This window comes from Pteronotus mesoamericanus, unplaced genomic scaffold, assembly GCF_021234165.1.
Source record: "Pteronotus mesoamericanus isolate MK-2021 breed Mesoamerican mustached bat unplaced genomic scaffold, CSHL_Meso_final scaffold_85, whole genome shotgun sequence".
In the NCBI taxonomy this organism is placed as follows: Eukaryota; Metazoa; Chordata; class Mammalia; order Chiroptera; family Mormoopidae; genus Pteronotus; species Pteronotus mesoamericanus.
In genome coordinates this window covers 61,114,595-61,128,345 of record NW_026555329.1, presented here as the reverse complement: position 1 = coordinate 61,128,345, position 13,751 = coordinate 61,114,595, and the positions used below count along the sequence as shown (strand labels likewise).

The 13,751-nt window shown below is 37.0% G+C and overlaps 1 protein-coding gene across 4 annotated transcripts in view; it reads right to left on the bottom strand.

Moving 5' to 3' along the window:
• Positions 1-3,133: 3,133 nt before the first annotated feature.
• Positions 3,134-13,751, bottom strand: part of ASB15 (ankyrin repeat and SOCS box containing 15) — a 34,379-nt gene continuing 23,761 nt past the window's right edge. For all 4 annotated transcript variants that reach the window (XM_054564408.1, XM_054564409.1, XM_054564410.1 and 1 more), the window contains 4 exons: positions 12,493-12,664; positions 9,826-10,396; positions 9,139-9,292; positions 3,134-3,313 (listed from right to left, as the gene is read on the bottom strand). In XM_054564408.1, coding sequence (XP_054420383.1) covers positions 3,141-3,313; positions 9,139-9,292; positions 9,826-10,396; positions 12,493-12,664 — 1,070 coding nt within the window. In that variant the 3' untranslated portion in view covers positions 3,134-3,140. The remainder of the gene's footprint in view (positions 3,314-9,138; positions 9,293-9,825; positions 10,397-12,492; positions 12,665-13,751) is intronic.

The window sequence follows — 13,751 nt, the reverse complement described above, 5'->3', positions numbered from 1 at the left end:
GTAGAAAGTTTGGCTTCTCCAAAGGCTCATAGGGATGAGCAGCTGTTGCCCTCTCCCAGGTAATGTGGCATGTTCTAGGAGAAATTAATTAGATAGAAATTAGTTCCCCTTACCATCCTGCCTACTCAAAAACAAAAACACTGCTAGCAAACTTCAAAATGTGGTAAGAAAAAGATAAAATCCATTTTGTATACAGTGATTGCCTCAGTTTCACAGAATACATTGTTCTCCTGCTTTACAAATACCAAAAGAACCATTTTCAAATCCTGTAGCATGTGCAGTGAATTCATGTATTTATATTCATGTATTTCTTGAATATATTTATATAAACTCCATTAAAGGAAATGTCCAAGCCTTGGTTTATTTAATATTTGAAGTCACATGGCAAACTTATATTCTTGGTGTTATTTTTTATTTATTTAGTGCACCATTTACAGGTAACAATGCATTTTAGCCACAAATGGGAGAGCAACAGAGGAATCATGAAATCCTATACATAAAACATTACGGATCTAATGCAATACATTGCAGTTTAATTTACATAAATATATAATTCTAGGGAATGCAAGGGGTTGAAACTATAGCTGTAATTGTAAAAGTAATTTTTATACTTATGTCCCAAAGAACATGAAAGCTAAATACAATTTGAAAAATTCACAACCAGTGAGGTGTTACAATTGAAACAATGAAGTAATGCTTAAGATAAAAATAAATGTAAGAAAAACATTAAAGTCTAAGAAGAATAAATCTAAGAAATTACATTATTAAGATTATATAACCAATTCAGAGATTAAAAACTTTCATTTATCACAAGGTGTTCGGGTTAGGGTTACACTGGTGGTTTTTGCCTGGGTCTTATATAACATTCACTCATTCAAGACATTCAACAACTAATTTTTGAACTCTCTGTGCTCTAGGGAATGTATCTGGCCCTGAGAAAACACTGGAAAACAAAGCAGACATAGACTCTGCCCTCACAGAGCTTACAGTCTACTGGGGCAGACAGCTGAGAACAAACAGAGGTACCTATACCATAGCACGAAAATTGCTATGTGGGAGCCTCCCCTCCTAGGGGAAGCAGCGTCCATGCTGAGACTGTAGGATGAGAAGTGGAGAGGGGAGGAGGGAGATGGAATGAGGATTCCAGACAGAAAGAAAAGAAAGTGCAAAGGCCCCCGAGGCGCAAGAGAGAGTGATCTATTCTACAACAGTGATTCCCAAAAAAAGATCCTAAGATACTTGTTGGGCCAGAGTGGAATTTTCATCTGTCAATTGGAAAATGAAGATAATGTGGTAAGTCTTTCCAAAGCTAAAGTTATTCAATTTTAATAACTGAGTTTAAGGCTGCCTTATTTTCTACCACTAAAATGGCTTTTCTTTTATGAAATGACAGTGATAGTTGCATATATGAGTGTATGCATTTTTTTCTCCTCCTGTCTGGGATTCTCTGTATATATTTAAATAAATGACCCAATTTTTAAAATTAGCGAAATAAAAACTACTGACACATAGATTTTACACAAGTCTTGGAATCACTGTTCAAAGATTATACTTCTAAAACGTGTTTAATATGGTCGAAGGGGAGGGTTGAGGAAGATATCAGGAGATAAGGCTAAGGAGGAAGGCAGGGAGTTAGATCATAAAAGACCATGGAAGGACTTTTGACTTTATCCTATGAGCAATGGGAATAATTTTAAGCAGGGGAGTGAAACTCCACTTATGTTTGTAAAAAGTCATTCTGGGATATTGTATGTAGTATGCGTGTTGAATGGGGCAGGAGAGCAGGAAGGAAGGCCAGTTAGACAGCACAAGAGTATCTCAGTAAATGGAGATAAGAGCTGGAATTAGGGCCGAATCAATGAGACAGAATAGAAGATAATTCGAAGAGACAAACTTACAGATTTGGTGATCTGTTAGACTGGATAATGAAATTTGGATAGTCAGGGCCAATGTCCAGTCTTTTGACTTGGGAAACTGAAACGATAACTGTACTAACCATTGGGCTAGAGAATGTAAGAGAAGGAGGCTTTTGGTGGAGGAGGATAATGAGTTCATTTGGGACATGTTGAACATGAAGTATCTTTGTGTTCATGACCATTAGGGTAATTGTCTACACAGGTCTCAGGCACAGAAGACAAAACCTGAACTTCAGACATAAGTTTTGTAGTCAACAGCATACCGGTAGTAATTGAAACTGCAAACATGGGTGAAATTTCCCAGATAATGTAGCATAAGAAGAAGGCTTAATACATATTACAAAAAGGTTAGACAAAATGAGCAACACAGAAAGAAGCCAGAGACAAAGCAGTCTGGGAGGAGAGCCAAGACGCCAAGGTGTGGAAACCAAGGAAGACTTTTTCAAGGAGGGAGTAGGCAAGGGTCAGATGCTGCAAGAATCATTTGAAAAGATTGAAGAATGCTCATTGGAACTAGCAACATGAAGTTGTTAAGGACCTTGAGAAGGGCAGAGGAGGGAGCAGAAGCCAGATATAGGGCGTGAATTTGCAGGCAGGACGGAGTTCTTTCATGCAGCTTAGCCATGAGAGAAAGGAAAGGAAGGGCCAAGGACTGGCTGAAAAAGTGGGCCTTGGTTTTATAAACACCAGAGAGACTTGCTGATGGATATTGTAGGAGCTGCTCACTAGGGAGAATTTGAAGACTTGTTGCAAGTGAAGGAAATCAATAGAAATTCAGGTAAAAAATGTTGACTAGCTTAAAAAACTCACAATGTAATCCAAAGAATGGTTATCAGAAGAGTGGGGTGAGGGGATGGCTGTGAAGGGGAAGGAGAATATAGTCAATACTATTGTGATATATTTGCATGGTGACAGATGATTACTAGAATTAGTAGGGTGATCACATTATAAGGTACAAAAATATAGAATCACTGTATTGTACATCTGAAACTAATATAACCAATATAATATTATGTATCAATTATACTTGAATTTTAAAAAATGACAATGTAAAGGTTTTTAAAGTTATAAAATGCAGTGTTCTCATAAGAACACAGGATCCCACTTTAAAATTGTCAGTGGATTTAAATACACTTAAGGATATAAAATGATTCCAAGAAATGCTCTTAGAGAATCACATTTTAAAATATTTCTTAAATTGTATTTTAAAATATTATTTTTAAATTATGGCAATTTTAGGTCCTGTCCATAGAGATCATACTCTTTAAATAATATGTATCTTTGAATTCTTGGAGGGAGAGGAAGTTTCTTCATTGAGGCTGGCTGGCAGAGTCGCTGGAGTCCCATAAGTCTTCGGATTTTTAACCGACACAAATGCTTTAATGAGCGAGGGTTCTCTAAAATGAATGGGAAAACCAAACAAAAATAAAAACCAATATTAGTGGATTGACCCAGAAGATACAGACCGTTTTAAAATAACATTGATGAAGTCTTTCTGAAAAACAAGTATGCACATGTTAGCAACTGGGGACCTTAAGTGAAATTCATTTGTAATTAAGCCTTCCAGACCATCCCTCTAGCATGTAATCTCCAGGAATAGAGATATTTAGTATGTCTCTGTGTCAGGAACACAGCCTGACTCATAGGGAGTGTCCAACTAGAGTATGATAAATGAATGAATTGACTTGATTTAAGAGAACAAGTGCTCACATATCCTCATACTTGTTTTTAAAACTGAGTATCACAGAGATATGCTTCTTTACTTTCTCTCTGTTCTACCAATCTTTCTCATGAAAAATTATCCAGGAAACATCTGATGCAAATAATTCTATATGTTTATGATTCTGAGGTTTGTTTCAGTGTCTGACATCTAAACATTTTGTTCAAAAAAATCTAAGGTCAAGTATCAGAGTTAGTCTTTACTTTCAACTCTTATTCTAATTATATTGCAATTAGAATACTGATACATTATCCCAGCAATGTGAGCTAATGAAAGGGCAGCATAGCACATGGTTAGCATGGATTAAAATCCTGGCTCTGCTGGTTGGTATCTGTGTGACCTTGGACGAGTTACTTAACCCTTGTGAACTCGATACTCTTACCTGTGAAATGTGGATAAGAATGGGACCTACCTCCTATGGTTGTTTGAAGACCAAAAAAATTAATTCATGTAAAGTATTACTTGGTACCTTGCAACCATTCAATAATGTGAACTATCACTCAATTCAAAAATAAAAGATCACATTTCTGTTATGTGTTATAATTTGAGATTATAAACATTTAAATTATCTTTTCTAAATGAAAATAATATTTTCCAAAAACTATTTAAGCAAAATTATTTTTACCAAAATAGGCAAAATAAACCCATCTTTAAAAAAAAATTATCACTTTAATTTTCTTCCCTAACAAATATACTGCCTCAAGACTTCGGGTCAAGATGGCAGCATAAGCAGACATGGCTTGCCTCTTTGCACAACCATAGCAAAATTACAACTAAATTATAGAACAACAATTACTCAGAGCTGACAGAAATCGAGCTGAATGGAAGTCTGACAACTACAGAAATGAAGAAACCCCATCCAGCCAGATTGGTAGGAGGGGTGCAGATATGCCCACATCCATGTGTGGTGGATAAAAATTTGGGAGGGATATCTTGGGAGTGAGGAGTCCTAGCCCCACACCAGGGCCCCCAGCCCAGAGTTCCAGTGCCAAAAAGGTAAGTCCCCACAATTCCTGGATGCAAAAAACAACAGGGATTGAGTCAGTGGAAGAAACTTCTGGAGCCCCAAGCAGTTCCTCTTAAAGAACTCACACACAGACTCACCTACTCAGACTCACTTCCTCTGGGCTCCAGCGCTAAGCCGGCAGCTTGAGGGGCACCAGTGGTGTACAGTGGGGAGGCTGAGGTGTCTAGCATCAAGGCTAGTGGGGGCCATTGTCCTCTTTCTGGACCATCCCCCCACAGAGCTGGCAGACTGGTGCTGCATCTAAGATTCCATCAACCTGGCTAACACTGTTTGACCCACCTTGGAGGTCCCCAGAGACTCCCTCCCACCCAATTTACCGGCCCATCCAAGCTGCTTTTCCATATGAATGGCTCATGCTTCACAACTTCCTAAATACTCTCAACGAGCAGCAAGTGGCCTAAGTGAGCTCCAGGCCTGGGAACTACCAGCTTATATTCACAGCTTGGCTTCACCTGGGAATCTCCAAGCCCAGCACAAGTAAGTAGCAGACACCTCAGACTCCTTTATAGCTCAGGCCGGGTGACCCCAGGCAAAACACAGGTAGGAGCTGATCTTGGCATGCACCACCTGAGAAACCCCAGGGCCAGCGTACCCAGTGGACAGCTACAGACCGCATTGGACGACCATCACCCTGCCCCTGCACAGCTGATCCTCCTTAGAGGGCAGAGGTTGGTGGTAAGTGTTCACAGCCAATCCTTGCAGCTGGCTGGCCTGAGTAAATCTCCCCATTCATCTGCCAACAGCAACCAAGGCTCAACTACAAGTGGAGGGTGTACTCAGCCCACATGGAGGGTATAACTCAAGTACTCAGCTTGGGTGATAGGGAAACCTGTGCCTCTAGACCCTAAAGGACACCTACTACATTAGGCCATACTGTCAAGACACGGAGTCAAAGCAGTTCTACCTAATACATAGAAACAAACACATGGAGCTTTCCAAAACAAGGAGAAAAAGAAACATGGCCCAAATGACAGGACAGGTCAGAACTCCAGAAAAAGAGCTAAAAGAAATGGAGATAAAAAATCAATCAGATTCAGAGTTCAAACAGTGGTTATAAGAATGTTCTCAAGGAACTTAGTAAGGACCTGCCTAAACAGCATAAAAAAGATCCAGTCAGAAACGAAGGATACACTAATTGAAATAAAGAATAATTCATAGGGAAACAACAGTAACGTGGATGAAGCTGAGAGTCAAATCAATTATTTGGAACATAAGGAAGCAAAAAATAACCAATCAGAACAACAAGAAAAGAGAATCCAAAAAAACGAGGATAGTGCAAGCAGCCTGTGGGACAACTTTAAGCAATCCACCATTCATTTCATAGGGGTACCAGAAGGAGAAGAGAAAGAGCAAGAAATTGGATATCTAGTTGAAAAAATAATGAAAGAAAACTTCCCTAATTTTGTGAAGGAAATAGACATGCAAGTCCAGGAAGCACAGAGAATCCCAAACAAGGTGGATGCAAGGAGGCCCACATCATAATTAACATGACAAATGTTAAAGATTAAAAGATGGGAGGGTAGCTGTGGGAGAATGGCTGAGAAGTGAGGGGATAAAGAAGTACAAATAGGTAGTTACAGAATAGCCCCGGGGATGAAAGTACAGTACAGGAAAGGGAGTAGCTGAAGAATCTACATGCATGACCTATAAATATGAACAAGCGTCGGGGGGTTGCCTGAGAGAGTGTGGGTTGCTGGGGGGAGAGGAACAAAGGGGGAAAAATCAGGACAACTGTAATAGCATAATCAATAAAATATAATTTAAAAAACAAAACAAATAGACTGCCTCTTGTATACCTGGAGGAATCCTGACATCCAGTGGTTAACCATACTCATAGCAATCAACTAACTGCAATAATGTATGACTGAAAAAACCAAAAACCTTCCTCTTATTTTTACTTGGATTGCCTTTCTGAAGTCATAGGAATTGGTCATTCCTTTTCAGTATAAACACATTGAAAAATAACTACCAGCTAGAAGCAATACCTGTTCTATGACTGGAAGCAGAGTAGTACTAGAGAAAAAGCCAATGTTTTGAATTGAGACAGACAAGGGTTCAAATTCTTGCTTTGTTATTATTTATGCCTACAACTTTGGAAAACTAATTTGTCTAAGCTCTGGGGCTTTTGTCCTTACAATCTCCAAAATGTTTAGCCTTTTTGTTGTAAAATAAAATATAGATAGAGCAACCGAACAAATGCATAGTTTCTTAAGCTATTGTAAGTGATTATTAGGTCAACATCTTTAATTACCTCCCAGGTCATAAATAGACTGCCCCAGCCACCCCAGAATTCCTTCCACAATCCATCCCAAGCTTTATTTATTCCTCCCCTGTAAGGAACTGCTATTCTAGCTTTTACAGTAATCACTTCTCTTAGGCCTTTGTCACCTGTGTGCTATCCCTACACAAGAGTATTGACAAGATTTCAAAAATTTTGACATATCTATTTCTACTTTTTCTTGTAATAAATTTATATGAGATTTGACTGCAATAATTTTCTGTTGCTCATTTTCATGTGAATTTAGTTTTCCTGAATTTCTGGGAGGAAGTTAGGTCCAAGATAGCGCTTTTAACCTAACAGAGTTTCCTATTCTGTTGTCTTCTTGCGATGGTCCAAAGTACGGTATCTTTCTCCCTGAGGTCTCCTGATTGTGTTTGCCACCCCCCCGCCCATGTGGACTCTCACCCCTGTACTGCTTGATTTTGATGTCACTCCCAATGTGGGCCTCAGTTCGGAGAAGGAACCCGACAGCCCGGTTTTTCATGAATTCCTAGGGTCCAGACTGTTATATAGTTCCCTTAGCCATAGTTTTTCAATGATAAAAATTAGCATGATAACACCCAACTCTTCAAGTTGTGAGGATTTCATGATATACTTTACATGTACATTTTGTACTTCACATAAACTTACCATGTAATAAAATATTGTAGTTTTTTAAATAGCTATATTTATTGTGTTTTTTATTATTTGAGATAGTATGCTAAGCACCTTGCGTCATCTTTTTAAATTCCCAGGACAACCTTATGAGGTAACTACTATTGTAGCCCCATTTTGCAGTGGGAAAACCTTGGATAAAAAAGGTAAATAAGTTTGTCAAAATCACACAGCTAGTATGACTATTTGGTTATTTTTAGAAAATAAAAAAAATCCCCCTTCTCCTCAATAAGACACGAATGGTACAATAAATTGACATTTGTCTCCATGAAAATATCAGCCCTGAATGATATATACAACCCAGCAATCCTACTCCTAGACAAGGCCGGGATTTCATCCCATCTTAACTTCCATCTGAGCCCTGATATCAATTTCTAGGCCCACAATGCTGCATTACTCAACAGATTCTCTTAAGATTCCAGTTTTATTTCCACAAAGTGGAACTCACTTTGCTTTTGTAGAACTCACTCCAGGGTAAGTCATTTGAGTAAGATCCAAGCTTATCCCCAAATCTGCACTAGGTTGAATTATCACTTTTTCTAGCCAATCAAAGTCTCCATCGTTCTCACAAAATTCAGATGAGTTAACTTAATGTATGAGACTATGGTTGAAACTGTTTAAATGAAAACCACTTTATCACTCAGATTTCTTTTTATAGAACTTTATACCTAACAAACTTGGTATGTAATTCAGCTCAACACTTAAGTTTCATCTTGTTGACTGAAAAATATAATCTACCTAATTTACATAAAACTTACCTGATCCTAAAGAATCGGTTATTGCGGTTTTGTTATTCCATTCAAGGCTGATGTAGGTTTATTAAGAGTGCCAGAATATATAAATGTAAAGTTATATCATATTTCTTTAGGCTCATGAAATTGATGTCTAAGTAGGTTTTACAGTTTATTTTTCCAGACAAATATTTTGAAAGAGAAAACCTCTCTAATCTCTCTGTTTCTATATGTATTTGAAGTAATTTTAGATGCAATTATATTGAAATATTTGTAATAAGATTTATTTTTATCATTATAACTAAACTTTAACCTAGAGAATAATACAAAGTATCCTGTCTATAATACAAAGTTTTGATGGTAGGAATTTGTCAATAAATACCTGAGAGAGAGCATATCAAAAAGGATAATTCTAATTCATACCATTCATTCATTTACTTAGTGATTATTTAATATTTACCACATACTATGAATTATGCTAAGCCTTGAAAATATAAAAATAAACAAAATAGATCCCTACCCATATGGAGATTACAGTCTACATTTATGATATTATAGGAGTTAACTTTAAAAAATGAGTTCTAGTTAAATGTTAATATAGTTTTAATATTACCCAATATAAAATTACGGTGTTGGAAAGTTTCAAGAAAAGCAAAAAATTAGTATCTTAAATCAAAATATTAAGGTTGATTTTCAAACACATAATTTTGAAAATAAGGTAACACTGAAAAAGTATCAAAGATAACATTAAGAAATTTCCCCTATAGACATTTTTCATAAAAACTTTTGTAAACAAAACTTGTTTTTACCTAGTATTTGACGGATTTCTGGCCATTCTCTCTGTACTTCCAGTGCAGACTTGAGTTTAGCACACAGGGGGATATAATCCATGTAATCTATTAATACACGAATAACGCTGCCTGCCAAGTGTTTCATCCAAGGAACTGTAATAAACTCACAGAACTGAGAGAATTGATATAATTTAATATAGCAGTACTTTTAATATACCATATACATAAACATTCAATTTTGTTATGAAAATTACTATCTTTGTCCTTTTTCAGGGAATGAAAAGTCCATCCTTATAATGAACGAAAGCAAAAAGTAAATTGTTTGCTTATTTCTGTGAAACTATAGGTCCTGAAGTTACTACATGCATGGCTCTGATGTGATTGTGGTCAACATAACATGGAAGAATCATGCTTCTTTCCATGATTATTCTTTCCATGTTTCTAGCCCCAATATTCCACTGAATAAGCATAAGTCATTAACTATATACATTTTTACACTCTTCGACATTCAGTTTCCAATTCAATAAAAGTAAACACCAACTTTGGTGCCTAGTTTTATGCTTATATCCCCACATTATGCCAGCAAAAATTCAAGAACAAGAAAAATATAAAAGTTAGAGTTGATTTTTCTTTTCTTGTTACATCTCTAAATGAGTCGAAGTTATGATGATAACCCAATATGCAGAATGAAAGAATGTAACTCACCGGGTTATCCTTTATTACACAAGAGGTCCATCCCGGCAGTACCTCTTCCTCTATCTCTGACCACACAAATGAATTCCCAAAGATGTCCCCGTGCATGCACTCAAAGCAGAGCTCCACTTGATAGCCATTATTCAGCAACAGCCTCAACATTACCTCATCATTTAGGGCATACTGAATGGCACTGGGGAAACGAGTGTCATTCACATGCATAAAATAACAGTTGACATTAGCTCCATGGGTGAGAAGCAGCCGGACAATTTCATGATTATTGGCCCTCACAGCCACAAGTAGACAGTTGAGGGGATCTAAGTTTGGGTCTGCACCTGCATTCAGAAGGACTTCTGTGCAACGGATATCATTGTTAGAAACAGCAAAATAGAGCGCAGTCTTCCTCTCGTCGTCATAGCTCTCAGAAATGTGGTCAGCAAGCAGGGCATTGACATCAAAACCATTTTCAATGAGCAGTTCCAGGCACTGTACATTTTGCCCATCTGCTGCTGAATGAATTGGTGTTAGCCCACTTTTCCGGATTGCGTTTTTGGACGTTACTGGGATAAGATATTTCAGTGCACTAAAAATAAAAAAAAAAATTTTTAATCAAATATCCACATGGCATGAAGACAATCAAAAAAATTAATTAAACCAGCTTCCTCACTAGAGGAATGAATGCAGTTTGTTTAGTTTCCTTTACTTTTGCTAGATAATCTTGTATAAACACACTTAACTTTTGATCATAGACTTCCTGCTACTTAGTTTAGTGCACTTTAGCATAGTTGTGTTAGAAGTTATAAACATAATTTTATTGATACAGAAGAGGAAAATGGGTTGCAATTGAAGAGCCAGAGGAAGATTCAGAGGCTATGACATTAACTTCCCTTGTCCTTGTTTTAGAGGAAAACGCATTCATCTTCCACTGTTACGAATGACGTCAGCTATAGGTTTGGTGGTGGTGGTGGTTAATTTAGGTTTTATTTAGCTTCCCATTCCAAATATTCCTGGGATCATGCTGGATCTTATGTTTGGTCCTAGAATTTTGGTTCTTCAGGAACCCTCCCCATATTTTCTTCTCTGAACAACATAAAATTTATCAGCAACAAATGCTATTTAATGAAGAATATAAAAGAAAAGTAAATCCATCTGATGTCATAGAGAAATGTTTCACAATCTTGATCATTATTAGAATCATGGAGTCACAGGAAGTTAAAGCTGAAGTAACCTTGAACGTCACTTAAGTGCAACTCCTTCATTTAACAGAAAAGTCATATGAAGTCTGGAAAGTGAAATGACTTGTCCAAGGTTACACACACATGGAGCAAGGATTAGAATTTAAAACTCTTGAATTCTCATTATTGTTAATACTCTTCCACTGCTTTTTGAGCTATCCATACTTTAATATCCATACAGACAGGCCGTGTATATCCTGTCTGCTTCAATATAACTTGAGATTGAATTATTAGCCATAAGAAGAGTTTTTATTATTTCATCAACCTTATATCTGTCCAAATGAGATAATTAACCAGAGCTTATGTTTCTAAGGACTAGCGATACTTGTAAATTTCACACTTCACTGACCAACTAGACATGCATAAGAGCCACCAGTAAGGATAACTTGATCTCTTGTGCCTAATTCAGAGCTACCATGTGTGAATTTATGAACACCCTGGGAACAAATCCAGGTAAACTTTAACAACATGTCACTTAGAGTCAATTATGTCATTGGCTACCTAGCTAATGTAGCCACTGAAGGTGATAAAACCTAAGTATTTCAAAGTTTTTTAATGTATTAAATATACTTAATTGACTAAAATGAATCTCTCATGGCAGTAGTTTACTATCATGATTATAGACTTCTATTGATATGTCAATTGTGTCACATTTTGTGATTTAAGAATCTATCCAATAATTTTTTTTAATAAAGAAATCTATACTTACAGTGAAATATCTTTACTCAATGATATATCGGACATTATAACATCCATACATGCTGCTAAATAGAGTAATATTGATACTATTTTCACAAATTTTGATTCTTTGCAAAGAGCAAAAGTTTTAGAAACTCTGTAGCATACTTTAAAAAAACAGAAAGGCATATTTGGGTGGCTTGTGAAGAATTCTCATGTGTAAATTACTTCTAAAAGAGAAACTCTCCACTATAAAAGTAGTATAAATTCAGTTTATATATAAAGCACAAAAACATATATGATGTGTCTTGGTGTGGGCCTCTTAGAGGATGGGTGAAAAAAATGAAGGCAAAGAAAAAAAAAAGAAATACAAATTGCCAGTTATAAAAAATGTCACAGGGATGTAAAATACAGCATAGGGAATATAGTCAATAATATTGTCATAACATACATGGTGTCAGATCAGTACTAGACTTATCAGGCTGAGCACTTCATAAGGTATGTAAATGTCTAAACACTATGATGTACATCTCAAACTAATATGATGTTATATGTCAACTATAATTAATTTTTTTAATTTTTAAAAGTAAAAAATATAAAAAGAAGGGGAGAATCAAACAAATGCTTAGAGGAACAAAACTTTTGAACATTTTGACTATTTCTTTTTGATGATGGGGGTTATTATATAGAGAGACTTGTGATTATATCGTATATGCAATTTTGTATGTTTTAATTTAAGATGATCATCATATGATTTATCACTCACAGATAATGTCCCTCGTAGGCAGCTCGGTGTATGGGAAGATGCCCTGCTCTGTTAGGCACATTTCCACTTCCTCCATATTCCAGCAGGAGAGAAATGCAGTCAGGATTACCTCCTCCTGCCGCGTCAAACAGCACCGACGCCCCATCATCCGCCAAAGCATACACATCACCCCCTGGCAGTGTAAACACATGGCATGGTGATAACTGGATGGATTGTCAAGATAGGCTCCTTAAAGATAGTCTGTTTTCTTTTCTGGTAAGGACTTAATATTAAAACTATAAAGTTAAGAACATCTATGTTCTCAACATTTTTAATAAACAATTATGCAGCATATTTCATTTTATCAGAAAATCTTTGTATCATGAGAACATCTGAGAAGTGAGTCAATTTCTACAGCAGACAAATACCCCAGGAAAAGGGATAGTTAGACTTTTAAGTCATAAGACAACAGTTAACACTCTGTTTCATTTTGAACAAATATTTATCAACTGCACTCTATGAATAAACACTGTGTGTGACTCAAGAGGAGATCCTAACATGAATGACTCCACTTTAAGAAAATGAGAGGGGACATGAAACAAAAAGTCATCAAAGAACACAAACTGCAACACTGACGCGACATCAAGACCAGCAGGCTCAACGTGGGGGAAAGAGGCCTGTGTCTGCACTACGGCTCTGCTGCCGACCTTGGGAGTTGGGGGCTAGCTATTGACTTCTATGAACCTCCATCTCCTCATCTAAACTGGGGCAACACAGCTAATGTCATAGTACTTATTTAATAATTAAATGAAGTTGTGCTTTGGGGGCCTCAAAAATGTTGGTCTTTTCCTCACTGATAATCCTCAGGAGTCATGTGTTCCTAGCCTTTATTTATAGATGAGAAAAGTGAGGACCAGCAGGCAATGAGTAAGTGGCAGAAACCAGTTTCTGAATTGGGTTTCCTAATTCCTGGTTCTGTAGTTGCAAAAAACATTTGGTGGTTTCAAAGAGGGGCAACATCACCAACTGTTGAGCAGAGTTAGAGAAGGCTTTAAGGGAGGAGGTGTCTCAAGAAACTGATTTGGAATTATGTTGGACGAAATTCCAGACGAAGGCAAAGAGTTGACCTCAACTCAGACGGCAAAATGTGAGGTGCGCTTGGGAGTACTGTCATCTAATTTGGCGGGAGTGCAGGGCATAAGATGGAAGTTGGGAAGGATACACCCAGTAAAACAATGCAGGATGACGTAGTGGGGACCTCTGCACGATTCACTGGGCCG